Source organism: Haliotis asinina, chromosome 1, assembly GCF_037392515.1.
Source record: "Haliotis asinina isolate JCU_RB_2024 chromosome 1, JCU_Hal_asi_v2, whole genome shotgun sequence".
NCBI classification, from domain to species: Eukaryota; Metazoa; Mollusca; class Gastropoda; order Lepetellida; family Haliotidae; genus Haliotis; species Haliotis asinina.
In genome coordinates, this window is record NC_090280.1 from 89,327,148 (window position 1) to 89,346,215 (window position 19,068).

At 35.9% G+C, this 19,068-nt stretch overlaps 1 protein-coding gene across 3 annotated transcripts in view; it reads right to left on the reverse strand.

Annotated features, from left to right (window-relative positions):
• Nucleotides 1-3,170: 3,170 nt before the first annotated feature.
• The window catches only part of LOC137254777 (P2X purinoceptor 4-like), a 120,336-nt gene continuing 104,438 nt past the window's right edge, over nt 3,171-19,068 (reverse strand). Inside the window, exon 11 of one of the 3 annotated variants that reach the window (XM_067792552.1) lies at nt 3,171-6,162. In XM_067792552.1, the coding sequence (XP_067648653.1) occupies nt 6,091-6,162 (72 nt within the window). In that variant the 3' untranslated portion in view covers nt 3,171-6,090. Of the gene's footprint in view, nt 6,163-12,639; nt 12,683-19,068 lie in introns of those variants that run through there. The other 2 variants (XM_067792551.1, XM_067792553.1) reach the window with 2 other exon arrangements.

The window sequence follows — 19,068 nt, forward strand, 5'->3', positions numbered from 1 at the left end:
ATGGAATCAACAAAACACAGTGAATATATTCAGTAGAGTATTGCACTTACATCAGCATGGCTTCAAGAAACCTATTGCCAGAATGGCATTGACCACCCCCACATGACCATCACGTCAGAAATCACTTCTTAATATACTGCTACATGTATTTCCTTCCAGCTTTCAGGCATGATGATCTGCATCAAGAGATGTTTTCCGAAATAACGATGTCAAATGTACGCTGTCTATTATTCAAAATACAGTTTAAAAATTAAAGTGTGTTTTCCTCAGTTTTTTGACATTTGTTAAATATTCAAAATTGAGTAGCAAACATTTCATGAAGAATTCTGAGGAAGGCGACATTTTGACAAAGATTCTAATGTCGTCAAGTAAGTGATAACAACTTGAGAATCTGTGTCAAAATTGTCATCTTTCACAGAACAACAGAAGATGTACATCAATAAAAATAGCCATCCTCCTTCTTCATCTACTCAACTTCTGAAATGCCTATCAAAGATGAACATTTCACGGACAAATGCACATGAACACTTTCCCCTTAGGTGACCAGAAAGTAGTTCCACTTTAAAAAAACTTGCCTCATAGCTATAAACAGTAAATATCTGACACATGTAAAGTTGTCGTACAAGATAGTATAATCTGACTGTCCAGTCATGTGGTCAGGTTGCCTGATGGTGATAGGTCAGTTGTGCTGGAACACTACAATGAAGCATAACAAGCTCAATGACATTATACATCAACAAAACATGGATACTTAAAAGGATAGTAAAATATATCTATGTGACATACATTTGATCATCAGACTCAGTGACCTTGGTCAGTTGGACCAGTCTAGCAAAAACTCAAGATGTCTAGTCCTCACAAGAAGTTCAAAAAGAGGTTTTGTCAAACAACTCTAGTTACCATTAACATGGCAAAATCGGATGTTATTTGAATTCTGTTGACTAAAGTGTTACATGTACAATCTATATTCAATACTCAGCCACACACAAGATGTAAAGATGACAATTAATTTTCCCATTGGCCTCCAAGTCACTGACAATTGGTTTGTTCAAACATGATCACCATTTTAGCCTGGACAATTACAGTTCATTATGACTAAATTGTTCCAAATTTCAACTAAAACACACACCAAGAGGTTGAGACCCAAGAAAACAATTTGTTAATCCACCTATTCGTTACAAACACTGTCAACTATTTTTTGAAGTATTAATAATATTATGATTATTCTTCATTTTCAAGAAGACTATTCAGATGAACAGGTAATATTAAGGTTGAATTGGATGTACAAGAAATTAATGACATTTCAACCAGTATAACTAGCATTATGATACACACACGACTTCATGACTCCTCTCATACGTCTCTAACATCCCTGTACATTATAATTAGATTCACCATCTCAAGATAATCTGGAATACAGCATCTGTGTCACAGACGCTTGGATGTACCACAAGGTTCGAATTCAGGCTCCTTCAGAAACACTCACACAAACTTCAGTTTTCACACTTACATTATTTACACAAATGTAATATCTTATTGTTTCTGCAATAGACAGATACACAAATATTATACCGTATTTTTTCAACATTAATCTTTATCATTTACAGATTCATAAAAATTCACAATTGTTTTCTGTTACTTCTACATTAAGTCCTTTTCTTCGGAATTTCTGACAAACAAAAGTGAAATGAGTTGATTGACAGAAATTAAGGATTTTCATAAATACTTGAACAAGAGTATTGTTTTTAAGGAAATTAACCTTTCATCAACTGTATCAAGTGTCTTGCTTTTGTTTGGCTCCTGTCTGAAAATTTAGGAGGTGTATCAAAATAAATTAAACAATATTTTAGTAAAACCACTATGTGGTAAGAAACTATGTGTCAAGTCATTTTGGGAGTCAAGTACAGGGAGATCCCGTTCTTAACCATCATTATCTGGAAGAACATAGGATCCATGATTACCTAAGGGACACAACTCTGCAAAGAACACTGCGGTACCTTTGCCTGTGGTCCAATCATGTGCAATCATGTGACATACACGTATGATTGTCTTGCAGCTTTAATTTTAATGTAGACTATGGCTCTCAATCGACAACAAACAGGCAACTCTAGGACATTTTTCTGGAACCATCTTGATTCAATAAACGTGACCTTTGCTGCTAAATATACACCCATCACATAAAAAATAAAAACTGAAACATTCTACACAAGGACTAAAACTGTCACCCTCAATATACTACCTGCCAGTACGTTCAACAAAGAAATAAAGAAATATACATCAATAGTGCTGATCTTAAGTGGACAGTCTGATGTCAGGAAGCCACACCCCTTGTTTAATCAATGTTGTCTCTGTTTGAATGCAGCAGCCATAGCTGGTCAGCTTAGAGCCCTTATTCTCGAAATGTTCTTAGCCCTTATAATTCTTAACTTAAGAAGTTTACAGGGCTAGGAATGCTTCGAGAAGAGCTCGCCATCCTACAAATCATTGCTCAGGTACTCTGTGAACCGAAATGGCTGATGTCAAAGTGTTCTGTGGATTATGGTATTTTCAGGGTTGTAACATCTGATATCTGATTGGCTGTTCTCATGGGTTTCTGTGGCAAGCTTTCACAGTTTTTCAGGATTTTGGCACAACAGTCTCCCAAAGCACCTTTCGACTGTCTGTTGTCATGGTTTCCGTAGTCAGCCATGACAGGTTTCAGCATTTTGGCACAACAGTCTCACAAAGCTACACTTGATTAGCTGTTGTCATGGTTTTTCATGGCCAGCCATGACAGTTTTGGGGATTTTGGCACAACAGTCTCACAAAGCAACACTTGATTGGCTGTTGTCATGGTTTTTCGTGGTCAGCCATGACAGTTTTAAGGGTTATCGAAACATGGTCTCACAATGGACAATTTAATTGGCTGTTGTCATGGTGTTGTGCAATCACTCATGACAGTTTGTTAGGGTTGCAGCACAACAGTCTCACAACACACCATCTGATTGGCTGGCATCATGTTGATCCGCCACGACAGTTTCAAATCGCATCATGACTAATAGTTAACTTCTCCATAACAACCTATCATTATACGAGTCTTACTTGGTCAAATGCACATTTACATGATTCAGCCAGTGATTTCTTGGCTCATAATTAACTTCAAGAATAACAACATGATGTCATCATAACAGTTTTTTGTGGGAAAATGAATTAATTTTAAGTGTCAATAAAATGTTGTGACAAAAGCAGTCATGACTAACCTATGGTGCAGTGGTTGAAAGATACACAATACAAGTGTGGTATTTGGGGGGCTACTGTCCGACACTGTCCATATTTTACAGCATATTCAATTAATGTTGCAAGGCGAACAAGCACAGACAACGCAAGGCGTTACCTTAAATGATGTCTTGTAATATGATGAATGTTGAACAAATCTACATGAAATATTCTTTTGCAAAATGATTTTGGATATCATCTCATACTGTCAGACTATCTGTTTATCAGAGAATGGAAATAAATGAGTGAATGAGTGATTCAGTTTTGTTTTATGTTGCTTTGAAAACTATTCCAGTTGTATTATGGTGTGTAAAATTAATGAGTGAGTGAGTGACGTTTAGTTTCAGCAATATTCCAGCTATATGGTGGCAGTCTGTAAATAATCAAATCTAGACCAGACAATCCAGTGATCAAGAGAATGAGCATCAATCTGCATAAATAGGAACTGACGACATGTGTCAACCAAGTCAGTGAGCCTGACCACCCGATCCCAATACTTGCCTCTTGCGACAAGCATAGTCACCTTTTGTGGTAAATATGGGTTGCTGAAGACCTATTCTACCCCAAATCTTCACAAAAAGAGGGGGAGAAACTGATGCATGTCTGAGATGGTTACCACTTTGGTAACATTCATGAACAATGGTACAGACACAAACATACCTGGAATCATGATCAGGTCGAACAGGGACATGAACCTATTATCATACCCTTTAGGCGCCCCTATCTCTTGTCAAGTGGAAATAACTGATAATTGGTGAATACTTGGAACTGATGTTGCAATGGTTACTGGTTACCATGGAAATCACCAAGTAATGACAACATCATAACTGTGCATAAATTTCAATGTGAATTGTGTATAGATATTTAATATGAGCACATTTGGCATGGGAATTACAGAGTGAGTGAGCGTGTGAGTGATTTGTGTTTCAAGCCACTTTGAACAATATTTCAGCAAGATCACAGTATGAAAGAATGATGTTTGCGGAATGTCTGAATAAATACACTGTGTGCTACTGAAAAAAGTTAAAGAACATCCAATAATTTAACAAGGATTATAAGTATTATATCATATTGGGTAGGAATTGCAACACTTAACTCCAATCATGGATGTTCTAGTATATTATGTTTGATTAGTATATTATATTTGATGCATCTGCCCCTCTCCCCCTAAGATCAAGTCTAAATAATGTGTGACCCCGAAGAACTTAAAGCCAAGTGTGATTTCAAACAGCTATATTTACAAAGGATATACTGGACATGATTTTATGACACTGTGTGAACTAAGCATTCATTAACTGTATGAGTGAAGTTAGATTTATGCCGCTTTACACAATTTTCCAGCAATATCACGTCAGGGGACACCAGAAATGGGTTTCACATATTGTACCCATGTGGGGATTCGAATCCAGGTCCTCAGGGTGATGAGTGAGCACTTTAACCACTGGGCTACCTAGCCACCCCGAGAACTGTATGGAAAACCTCATGAAATATACAATCACTGCTAGAGCTAATGAGGACCTGACAGATACTCATTGACTTCATGTCACCATTTGTCAATCCAAATTGTGACCTGAAATGGGATGTGCTCAAAAATTTGAGAATCAGTTGTGGTAAGATCTGTTTTGAATGAGACTGATTTAGATTAAGTTTCATCTCAATCACATGTTACATGTCTTAAAGCTTGTGTTAAGCTGGATGGAGAATCATAAACATCGGACACACGTTGTCATGGGGATGAGATAGTTATGGTGATTTTATGTACATGGACTGCAGCCCAGGGAAGAAACACCTCTCTCCCTCCCCCAAAAACACTACTTACAAATCCAAGCAATCGCTAACACTACAACATAACAATAAAACATAATTTGTGTTGGTACAAGAAACACTAGGTCCACACATTCTATCTGAAGTTTCCTCCCTTGCATTGAAGCAATATTTACTTCTCTAAACATTTACATTCCTTTTAGTTTAATCCTCTGTGTTTTCATATGAAATTAATGATTTATTAATACTGTTTTGAACATTTTACACTTTTGTTAGACCCTGAAAATAAAAGATAAGAACATTAATAACATGGAAAATCATTAGGTGTTGAACCTGAGTAAAAATTTTAATCTTACATTACCTTTAAAATCACAGTAACAAGACTTAGTGAGAGTATCGTTGTTCCAGCAATATGACACTGGGGGTTACAAGAAGTGGGCTTTACACACTGTACCCAAGTAGGGAATCAAACCCGGGTCTTCAGTGACCAGCAAACACTTTAACCACAGTGCTATCCCACTGCCCCTAAATCACATGGTAAAGCCTTACCTGATGATGGGAGATTAATAGTCAAATTACATGCTTCAAGTAATCTAAGCCATATTTGTGATACACCAAGTGAGACTGGCACTCAGCATCATAGCAAAGTGCTGATTTCAGACACAGACAAAGTCTTGTTTTCTTTCTTGACCAAACATATTGATAATAACTTGTAACAACCTTGCCAAGGGGTTGATAAACTAGACTTACCTGCCCTTGTTTACAGTCATTTGAGTTTGAACACACAACAGATATTGGCTTCCTACACTACATGAAGTTTAGACTTAAGAGCATCTGCACACAATTACTACTTATTATTAATACTAGTCTCATACAAAATTGCTACATGATTCACACAATTCAGGAGATGCCAAGGGTCAGTTTGTATTTGTCTCTCAAGTGAATCAGTAAGTCTGCAATAATCAGAGGATGTGATGTCACAACACAGGAAATGATGTCACTGAGAGGCGGAGAGAGGTGTATATCACAGCATAGCACTTCAGTGGCTGGTTATTCTGGCATCTTGTGTGACTACTGTGGCAGGCTGACATTGACAGGGGGGTTATCTCCCTTGTTTTCTTTGTACTGGTCCTCCTCCATCACCTAGGCAACAAAATAAAACAAGTCTTTACAATTTTGAAAACACATGTTTCCAACATGATCTGAAAAGGAAGATTTGTGAAAAAACAATCAAAATTGAATTTCAGAACTTCATGAAACCTAAACAAAAATATTACAGAATAACTCTGGATTCTTAAAAATCAATCGTCAAATTTCTCTAAAATTGAATTAATGTTTACCCTTTGAAAACATGTATACACTATATTAATCATCTTTGATAACTTGGAAATTAGCATCTTTGAACAAAAGTCATTACATAGCCTTATCAAATATTTTGAAAATATGAATCGCATACATAACGAAAAAACAACCATGCAAGCATTCACGACTATAATCATAATCACACATACTTCAAGAAAACATCACATCATCATGCAGCTGTATCTGTAGTACAAATCATCAGAATCGCACTGCTTGTAATGTAATGTCGACACCAAATACTGCTAAATACAACTATTATTAGGTCTCAACAAGAGACCTGTTATATTTATGTACTAAAGTATGAAAGTATACTGAAAAAATAAAGTTTGGGGTCATGAAACTTTCACAACAAAAAATAACCATGATCACAAACTTCCTTTGTCCATCAAAGTTTGGCACAATCTGTCCATTTTATTCTGTCACAAGTAATGGACCCTGTCCATACAGATAAATTACATTAATATATTGCACATCAAAAGAAATGCAAGTTTTGAAAAAAAATGAAAAAGTAAGCATTCATGTTTGTCTGCTATTTAAAAACTTGACCAAAAACAGAGTTGCCTTTCTTTTGCTGTTCAGTATATGAAAGAACTTGGTGATCCTGCTCTTTTTGAGTCATACATCTTACTCACAATGAGAAACCTATACTGTAGTCATTTTTGCAAAATTCTTGATGATAACCTACATGCACTGCCTTTGGGGTATTAATATAAAGTAGTATTTTTCTAACAATCAATATTTTACTGCTTTCTTAACCTAGTTTATAAACAGCATGCATTTTTAAGAATTCATAACACAGCAATGCTTGTAATCTCACAAATATACACATAAATATGAAAAATATCTTGACTAAGTTTTTTATCAATGATTTCACTGAAAAAATGTGATCTAACCATGAAATAAACAAATACCAGTTTGACTGACAGCTCATGCATTTCTGAAGCATACATCACTTGACTGATCAGAATCTCACATACAAAAGCTAAGATGGGAGAAATAAAAAAGTAATATCTACAATGTTTTTATACGTTTGTTGTTTTTACCAGCTGTGGACCACAGCCATTCCAGTTGCGCTGCTTTAAAATTGATGAGAAAACAAAGTGGTGGAGTTTACTTGGCAGGTTCAATCTGTGTAGTGCTTTGTGTATTTACTGTTATCTATGGACACAATCCTGTCTTGAAAAACTCCCCATTTGAACTTGCTTACTTTGAACCTCACACTACACAGTGATGTGACAAATTTTATAAAAAAGCACTTAAAATAATTCTTGCTTTGAACCCAGGAGAAGCATTGTACAGCAACATTTTGACCCCCCCTCCTCCCCCAACTTCCTACACAAAAAATGCAGAAAAATGTATTGGACATTTTTATTAAAAAATGACTTTTTCAGTTAAAAATCAATTGTTTCAAATTGTCGAACTCAGATTGAAATTTGAGCAAAAACACAATTTTGTTTTAGAAATTTGGGGCTGTTTAACCATCAACATCTACAAAAGTATACCATGAGAGATTGATCTCTCTTTGAATCCAACAAGAATGATTGCCCCCATCAGCCGAATAAGAATATCACCCTGAACAACTTTCTGTCCTTGACCCCTACAAGAGTGTTCTGTCCTTGACCAAAGGGCACTGCCCTGACAGATTGTTGTGTCCTTGACCCCTTCCAAGGCACCACCATGGTGACCTTGATTGCGGTGACCCCACAACTGCACCATCATAATGGATTGCTGTCCACTTGACCCTTACAATGGCACCACCATAATGGACTGTTGTGTCCTTCAACCCTACAATGGCACCACCATAATGAACTGTTGTGTCCTTCACCCCTACAATGGCAACACCATAATGGACTGTTGTGTCCTTCACCCCTACAATGGCACAATGGCAACACCATAATGGACTGTTGTGTCCTTCACCCCTACAATGGCACCACCATAATGGACTGTTGTGTCCTTCACCCCTACAATGGCACCACCATAATGGACCTCTGTGTCCATGACCCCTACAACCATTACAGTCTGCTATATAAATCCCATGGTATACATGCAATGGATAACAGGAGTTATGGACAAGCAAAGAGCATTAGGAGACTACTCTTACGTATTACCTGTTTAGAGTGACTGGGCACCCATCCTTACACAAATCACCATAGACAACAAACATGAGGTACTGGGCACATGATCTATAGTTATTCATGTAAATGTGATGAACATTTTGAATATTTTGGTGTGTATGGTTGCTCACATCCTGCATATCATTCTGAGTGATTCTTTTTCTGATCAAGCACACTTAAGGGAGGTGATTCTTGCACAAACTATTGCACCACCAAAGAAAAGAAAACTGCCCTCTATTAAGAAGTGAGACAATGATAGAACTATGGGAAATATCCAAGGATGCTTCTGGTGACATTGCTGGACATGATGGATCTGCTATCTGTACAATGAAGCAAGTTCTAGTCATTGTATTTTATACAGTTGACACATTCTGAGAAATTCATGCATACTGGTATATGCTACATCAAGAACATACCTTCTTGAGAGAAGTAAAACATAAAACAGGCTTGATGAACATCTTTTTGGTAAAGCCCTATCATGGAAAGATGGGCATTATGAAACCCGTGACAAAGGATCAAAACCAAGAGATATCTGTACTCAAAACCAAGATCACAAGATAGGCAACTCACACAACGAATTGCCTGAGATGACTGACCATCTGTGCTAACTCCTGTGCTGCAAAAATTAGGAATTATGGCTCAGAGGGGAAGTAATGACAGAAGGCTTTGTTGTATGAGATCATGAATAATGAAAAACTGTAACAAAAACTGAAATATGAAATGCGACGGTCAATTGCTGTTAAAAACTAGAAAGAATCCTGCATGATTCAAAATGAAGTTCATTGCTGCTGATGTTGTCTTCATGATGCAAAATCACATTACTGACTGCATCACACTTCGATCAAGCAGACTTGAGACAAAAGTTACTGAATTTATCTTTATGACTCACAAGTTTATCTTCATGACTCACATGTTTATATTTATGAATCACATGTTAATATACAAGACTTAAATTTACATTCAAGACTCAAGACTTCATGACTCATAATTTCATACAGACATGACTCACGAGTTTATTTTCATAACTCGCAGGTTTATTTCAAGAATTAATTTAACATTCATGACTCACAAGTCTATATTCATGACTCAAGTTTATGTTCAAGAATCAAAGTAACATTCACGATTCACAAGTCCATATTAATGACAAGTCCATATCCATGACTCTCATATCTATATTCATGATTCACAAGTTTCTATTGATGACTCACAAGTCTATATTCATAACTTGTTTGTTTTCCTGACTTGCTATCATATAAATAACTCTCTCAAATGTGTTCATGACACTTGCAAAATATTTAGTGAGATGTGAGATGTGAGATGTGAGATGTGAGATGTGAGATGTGAGATGTGAGATGTGAGATGTGATGACTCCGAATGACCTACAGCAACCCTGTCCAGAGAGCATGCTAATAGACTCCACTGTGTAGCCAAGAGAAGAAGCAAAGACAGTAGAAGCAAGAGATCCCGATAGCTACCGTGTATCCACCACCAACATCAACATGGCGTATGTGAAACACAATGTTTTAACTTAACAGATTCTACTTTCAAGTCCAATAATATGATATAATAGGTTTAAATTATTCTTATCAATATTATGAGAACTGAAGATACAATACAAAATCCAAACAGAAGTTAACTTATATATCATTGATGAAATGCACTGCTAGTTCCTGGCTAATGCAAAGAACAAAGAAGGTCATGACAAGCAAATACAAGGCCTTTCAGAAAGCTAAATGTGTACTAATACAATTCATGAGTGAGTGAGTAAGTAAGATTTTGCAGTACTTTTAGCAATATTCCAACGATATCACATGCTGGGAACACCAGAAATGGGCTTCACATATTGTAGGGAGGTCGAACCCAGGCCTTCATTGAGACAATTCAGCACTTAAATCACTAAGCTACCCGACAACCCAAAATTATAAACAGTGAGCTACACTTACATGTATATATTTTACTTGTAAGTGGGCAGTGGGGGCCTGAGGAGAAGAGACACAAGGCTTCAAACACTGAACACATGTGGAGAATTGATTCTTACCCAGGCTTTCAGCGTGACCAGCTAACCACTAACCTCAAAAAGCTATCATGACAGGAACATCCTTTGCTTTCAAGGGTATTAAATATCTCTTATCTGTATCTATTCTGATTAAATGTCCTGGTCCTACTTTCTACAACAGCTTTGACTATAAACCGTATCCCTCATAAATTATCTCAGATAACTCCTACAGCTCGTGAAAGGGATTCATTTTGATTAGTATTTATGACAGGATTGTACCAATCAAATTTGGCTCAAAACACAGCACTGAGGTATACCGGGCTAAGGAATATATCTGGCTATTGAGCAGAGATCAGTTATGTATTACTGGAGAGAACTCAAAATAAGGTAAGAATATATATACAATAGTTATAATAACACAATACCTTGAAAAAAGAGGATGTGCAAGATTGAGATAGTCTTTAAAAATAATGATAATAATTATGACGATTATACCATGTGATATAAACAGTGAGTAAGTGAGTGAGTTTAGTTTTACGCTGCACTCAGCAATATTCCAGCTACATGGCAGCAATCTTAAATAGTCGATTCTGGACCAGACAATCCAGTGATCAACAACATGAGCATCGATCTGCGGAATTGGGAACCGATGACATGAGGCAAACAAGTCAGCGAGTGTGACCACCTGATCCCGTTAGTTGATTCCCCTCATGTTGGGAACCTTCAAGGGTCATGTGATATAAACACTGGCATGATATTAATATGACTACCACAAATAAAGTAATCATTTCCTTCTTGCAAACAGACTCTGCATATCAACATTACATTTTAATAACTTAAAACGAAATAATTAAGTGAAGGGTTCCATTGAAAAAACATACATGTCCCCATCTTGAAAAGTAGTACTGACTTAAAAATGACTTAAAATCTTGGTCTTTTTTTATTTTAAATCCCTAAGTAGTACACCGTTTTCATGAAATGAAAAATAAAATTTTAAGTACCATTGGTGATTATCAAGTGTCAGCTCATTTTGACAGTATTACCGGCAACTGATTCCCCCTTGATTATTAACCTTGGTGATAAAATAGAATATGGACCACTTTGGGGACAGTACGCATGGTCACATGCCCCATTAACCAATATACTGCTGGCCTATAAACGATGTCTAGACCAGACAATGATTGCTATGGGATTAGTATATTAGGATATTATGATAATTCATTCAATCAACCAAGTGACTCCGCCTGATTCCCTGATCGGGTTGTGTCACATAACTGACATTGGTTGCTGAGGACCAACTTCCAGGAAGTAACATGGTGTGTTGAATGTAGAATCACAGACATCTATATAGGCATGTACTGGTTGTGGACACTGGATTTATGGAGATTCTATCCACAGAAGATCTAGAATAATGGCAATTTTTATGGTTATAAAAAGACTTTTATTCTGTGAATGGTGACATTTCCACATAGATTCTAATGTCCTTGTCAAGCACATTGTCAGTTCTGACATCATTTGCTTGACAATGACAGTACAATCTGTGACAAAACATCAGAAGTTGTATATCCATAAAAACTGTCAGCATTCTTCACTAAATCAACTTGCAAAATGCACATCAAAGAAGTCATAGAAGATCTTGATAGAATTGGTTTCATGGAATTCTTAATTATGATACAGTGAATAGTGAGAATGCTTACCCGAGGAGCATATTGAATGAGTGAGTAAGTGAGTGAGTGTTTCAGAAATTTTCCAGCAACCTACAGATTATTATCCTTGGACCAGGCAAACTAGTGACTGAGCATCATGAATAGGGCAGACATTATATACCAAAGAGGAAAAGAAACACAACTGTATTTTTTTTTCTCTTTGTCAAGTTTGAAAGTAGAAGACCTAAACATGAATGCTTACTTTCATGAGATATGATTTTTTTCAAACTTGACTTTCTTTTACTCTTCAGTATGTGTACAAAAGCTTCCATGTAATTTGGATAAATGGAACCAATTCTGTCCTTGACATTTCCCAGGATACCATGGTTACTAAGAGAAACAAGACTTCTACACAGTTGGTTAGTTAGCTAGTTGTTTACAGAGATGTTAATATGTTCTATGTTATTTGAGTTATGAAACTATCATCATCATCATCACAATACTCACATCATCAGCTAGTCAATTTCTTCATACTCAGCAGCTCCCTTTGAGAAAATAACATACATACATATGAGGTCCTTTAAATATGAGCAAGTTTATACACTCTCTATTCTAGTCACAGTGTCTTCTGGAAAAACAGGGTTGAATGACTTGTTCAACATTTTGCATTAGTCTGGACTAGCATAAACACAACTTCTTGGACTAGTCAGTACTAGCTTCTGACTTTACTAAGTATACAAGAAATGTTTTGTATGAGTGAGCCTGTTTGGTTTGACACCATTTTATATATCAGCAATATCACAGTATCTGAAGTGAACTTCAACCATTGTACCCATGTGGGGAATTGTACCCAGGTATTCTGTGTGATGAGTGAAAGCTCGTAGCAATAGGCTACCCTAACAAAGGTGACATGAGATGGAAAGGTGTCACAGATGAAAAACCAGGAAAACTCAGGTTAGTGAATATATCTGAAAAAGTTTCCTTTGTGAATTAAGCCTTCTGTATAGCATGCATTTACTGGGTTTTTTTCCTATTGCTGTACGCATTAAAAAGAATATTGAATCACTGCATAGTTCCCTTAATTCTAAAGAAGAAAAAAAATAATCCTAACATTTAAGTATTCCACCCCATGTCTTAAAACTGAAAAAGAACTAGACTTCATTGTGCTAAATCTGAAATTAAAAATGTTGAGTGTTTAGCAAAGAAGATTCTTGGTCTCCCTCAAACTTTCTAAAGCTTCTCAAAATCACAATGAAACACTGGTGAAAAGAAAGATCTGCAAATTAAATTTGATAAAACATTCCAAACTGGTAACCATGGTAACAATGAATCTAATTTGAAGTTTACTAAATTTACAATGACATAGTGGGTGAGTTGTCTGGCAAATAGATGGCGACAGAATCAAACGTCATCAATTTAGATGCCAAACATTCTTGTAAACACTGAAGTTCATAGTGGCCATGTTGAATTATCCTGATCTCTTCCATAATACATAACTTAATCTCCATACAGTAGCTACTTTATGCCAGTGACAGTGGACATACAAATGATTTATCCGTGAATTTAGACACAAACCTTTAAATCTCGTATTTCATTTGAATATCTTAGAAATCATCATCAAATTAGGCTCTGAAATGATATATGCCATTCCAAAAAAGCACGGGATATTGGATTTACAAGATTGATTAAAAATACAAATGATGAAGCCAAGGAGGAAACAGATGATGAAGAGAAATGAAGAAAATGTGACAATTTCTTCCATTCCTTTGGAAATGTTTTATGTGTAAGGACATTAATTACTTTTTCTCATATGCATTGGCATAGTGGTATGGTCGTAAAATGGAATATCCCTACCTTTTTGGAATGGTATATTTTACAGATGTAATGGCCTCAACAGTCATAGTGTCAATAAAAATATACAAAAACATCCCTGATTTCACTTAGATTTTTTTTGTTCTGGTGATATCACTCACTTACAAACTGGTGTGTGTATTGGGTGAGTTGTCCAAGGCACCAGGCTAGCAATCAAGCGACCTTGAAGGTGCCAGGATCGAGCCCACCTGTGACCGGGTGTAAAAACCATGGACTCAGCTTTGTGTGCTGCCTCTCTTTCAGTGTTGTCACCACCCCTTGTGTACAGAACACAACCCTGTCCACTTAAATGAACCCACAAATCAATTGGTAGATGACCAGACGGTTGTCACATGAATACGTGCAAACACCTAGCCGTGGGTACAGCGATGTGCAGTAAACATGGACAAAGTATTGTGACTGTGTGTTCCAGTCCACCCAGCTGTGGGTACCTCATGAGTATGAGAAAGCCACATTAACTTGGTGCGTCTGGTGGGTAGCAAGAGTTGCATGATCCTCAGGGAGTCGAGACTGAAATTATGATGAGCCATTATGGTGGACATCCAACGATCAAGAGGAAACAAAGTGCCTTTGAGCAGTTGTACTGGATAATCTACACAGTATGTAAGTATGTATGTGCGTGCGTGCGTGCGAGTGTGTGTGTGTGTGTGTGTGCTTGTTCAACTAAAATATACAGCAAGCGTTATACCCATTAGTTTCTTATAAGGACTTTAGCTTGATTTTGTGTGTTTGTTGTTTAATCCTCTCAATGCTACCGTCGAACCCATTCGACAGGAGTGCAGGATAATGACATCTCCAAATAAAACTTGCAATAATTATTCAACGAGTCGGATTTACGTGTCATATGAATGATGTATGGAATGTGCTAATTCTCACCTTTTTAAATATGTAATGTTCAATACGTTTATATACCTTAAAACGAAACGCCCGCGAATTAAAAATGAGATCGCCGAATTTCTCGGCACGCAGTCGAAAATAACGGCCATTGTTGACTTCCAGCGCACCACGCCGTGTGGTACCCAGTCTAATATTTTCTTCATAATGAAATATTTTTTGATAGTTTAATCGATATTTTTTGTTCCTTGACGAAGAGAAAGCTCATAAGTTTCCCATTTTCTAAAAATTAGTAACTTTCGGCTCAAATAAATATAAACAAAACCAATCTCAATGTTATATCATCGATTGGACGAATAGAAACGATCATGGCAACGGCGGTAAACAAACAACTCCACATGTATCGTGATGCCGAAGAAAATGTGCCATCCTTTTGACATATCCAATTATTTTATCTGGAATTAATTACACGGTGTGAATAGGTAAATGTTATTGCCTCTGCACAGAAATTACCAGATTTAGCGATTTTATTTTGATTTGGTTTGATAAACCTTCCAACATTCACAAAGTTGACAGCCGTTGGTGACCCGAAAGGGCGCGGCCAAACTCGCGGTCTTTCTAAGTGACAAGATACGAAGGATGTTTGAAAATATGCGTTCATAAGCAGAATCTGAACTCATATACATTGCAAGAAAACGACTCAATACCTATATAATGCAGATCATGAAACAGTATCACAATATTTGTAATTGTACCCACCCTTGATGAAACCGGAAGCACGTACACGGCATGGCACTCGTGGAAGTAAAATGTGAACGAGTTGGAAAACGACCATTGATACATTTTCTAAACTGATTCAAATTCCCGTAAGATCAATACTATACACCAGAATTACTTTTCAGTCATCCTCAGTCATTTACTGTTAGTTGTGTTCAATAGCAGTTGTCATTTGTCGCTTGTGTTGTAGTATTTCTCCTGAAGTTAGCCGTCGATGTGTTGATCTTTAGTTTAGCAAATCCGAAGTCGATGATTTTCGCGGTCTATTTTTTCAAAGAATGTTCTGACACGGGGAGACATATAAATTGTCAGTGTGTCGTAACAATAACAGAATATTCTTCCGTGTATATCGTTACAAGAAGTACAATTTTGATGATTGAAGATGTCATGAAAAAAAATCATTTTTCCTTTTGCAGAAACGAACGAAACCAGAGCTAGTGTGAGAATGTAACGTACAGTAAATGTATTTCATAAAAATTAATTACTGCTTAGAAAACAACTGTCATCGTCTTTGTGAATCAGTATTTATTTTAGACATTAAAACAGCTAAACATCACATCTTTTGTTCACGAATTTGGAGCAAAATTGAAATTATTTTGTTACTCCAAACAGCAGAGCTTTCGGAGTTAATTCTGCCTAGTATAATGCAGGTAATGTTTCAGATCAAATTGTTTGACGTGTGTGCATATTTGTATAAAAAAATCATGTCATGTGGCTCAGTCCGTGGTTCCATAGAGCTTTTAGATATTGCACTAGTGCAATCTGAACTGCAAAATGTACCTCTTGTTTATGGCCATACTTTTTACTTTTTACTTTTTACTTTTTACTTTTTACTTTTTACTTGCACACTGTCTATGTTCTTATTTTACTGTTAAAACAGACTTCATCTGGGAAACAGACTGATGATCCAAACTCTTGGAGCAGTGATTACACTGACAGTGATCGAAAGACAGACTTATTTTTTTCTTGTGATGAAATTTCATGAAGTAATATGAAATTATCATACCAGATCTAGAATAATTTTGTTGTAGTGATGTTTTGAATATGGAATATCAAAACTACAAGTGACAGATAATTAAGTGTTGAGTAGGAGGTGCAACCTATGTTAGTCTTTGGCATCAAGGTAATCATGTGGTGGCAAGTAAATTTCTTTTTTCCTAATACTGAGCTCTGCAGTGAGTGGCTTTTGTTGTCCAGTTTGGAGATATTCTTTAAGATTTCAATTTGGATTTTTTTCATTGCCATGTGTATATGGCAAAGACATATATATCAAACGCTTCCAGATCTTTAACGGAAGACTGCTCATTCCTTGGCATTTTGTTATTCAAGGAAGACTGTTCTTCATGTTTCTTGTTTCATGATGGTTTAGGCTATTGAACACTAAATAATTGGAGTATATCATCATCAGACACTTCAGCAAACAGAAACAATCCTTGAAAGTTCATTAGACCCATTTCATTTTGTGACATTGTTCCTAAACCCAGGAAAAGACAATAAGGTAGAATAATATATATTTACAGAATATGAAGCCTGTTTACTTTCACCAGAGACAATATAACTTCTTATATGTATATGGTTTCTCTTTTATCAAATGATAACATTTTCTGATAAATTTACATGTACTGTTACTTCAACAACATAATTGACATTATTTGTCACATGCGATTCAAAATAATTCAGCAAACAAAGTGGTACTGTTGAAAACAAAAATAACTCATCACTCATGTGTATTTGATGTACATTTTGGCACGATATTATGAAGAAATAAAATACACAAAATAATTTGTAACCTCTATCCATATATTTTATGGCATACATGTAGTTGTAATAAAAAATTGTACAAAACTGTCAGCTTTCCACATTACTGAAAGACATTAATTAAAATTTGGTTATTTGCACGTTGCTAATGCATTGACAGATTTTAAGTGTCTTTGCCCTTGTCTATTTGAGAGAGAAAAATAATTGTCATATTATTAATATCATTTAACATATTAAAGTATATGAAAAGATTTAAAGTTGTAACCAGTTATGAAACATAAAGCACTGACAAATCTATCGTAATTATTCATCAAGAACGTTAATTCATTGCATAAAATTATGAATGTAATTCAACTTGTTCTAAAGTGAGACATATAATTTTCCCAATCATGTAATATGAAAGCAATTTTTATCAAATCATCTCCGATTTCATGTGAAACTATAACTGAAAATATATTTTTGTTTATAAAACATATATACTGCAGTTCTTACTACACTACATCGTCATAAAAAGAAAAGCATGAATGTTATTTTGAAACACAAATGCCACGCCCATATCCGCGCACCTGTTGTTGAGAATGATGTTTGTACACGTTTCTGTGTTGGACCATGTGAAAAAAAGAATAAGCTGGGATCAACATGCATCACAATTATATCTTTGCTATCTTTATATTCAGTGGACAATAAAGTAATGTGCCTAATATGAACAAAAATTCAAATAAAAGATACTGAAAACTTGCATCTGCAGTGTTGATCGACTACTGTTTCCGGGTCACGGGAGCATACAAGGTCAAACTGGTTCGGCTATGTGCGAATTATATAGTCAAAAATACACCAAGAAAATTCTATGAGCTCTGATTAATCACTTTAAACAGTTATTTGTGCTAAATTCAGACGAAATATCTCCAACTTTTCTGTTCATATTCAACAGCGAATGAATTTCATCAGGCAATCCCCGTCTGTGACATCACATCCGGTGACCTTTGCACTTACTAGAAAACAAGTTAGATTTCACGATCTTAATTTTCGTCCGTCTTTCGTCATGCTAAACGGAAAATGATACATGGAACACTTGTAGAATGAGAAATTCTCCCTCTTTCACCAGGTCTTACACAGAAGAGTTCTGTAATCTTTCTTCTGACCAAAAAAGCTATATTTTATGTAGGAGTTCGACGAAGCGCGCCATGTTTGTTTTTTAGTATGCGTAACACGATTTAACACTGTCTTTTTGTGGGTTTGTGCAAAAATTAATGAACCATAAAACTTGATATTTGCACTCATGAATGCTTATGAATCATATATTTTATTCGGCTATTTTCATTACATGACACGTTTAAATAAACGTAATAGTGCCATTTCAGTAAGACCTGTCATGACATCGAAAATGTTATTTGTTTACGACGAACGTTTTCGATTATTTTTTTTTCAGAATTATTTTTTAATTTGTCGTCGCGCGGATATTTGCCGATACAAATATACGAAATTAAAGTCAGATACTTATGAAATATCAGTAGTAAGAATATTGAAATCGGTTTGCGATAATTGGACAATTTATACGGTTCCTAGTATAAAACGCATCCGGCTACCAATCGAGTAATTCAGGTAAATTCAGGAAAATTTACTATATTTATGTTTGTCTTGTAATTAATATCTGTACGTTTGAAATTATCTGGATATTTTTTGATAATAA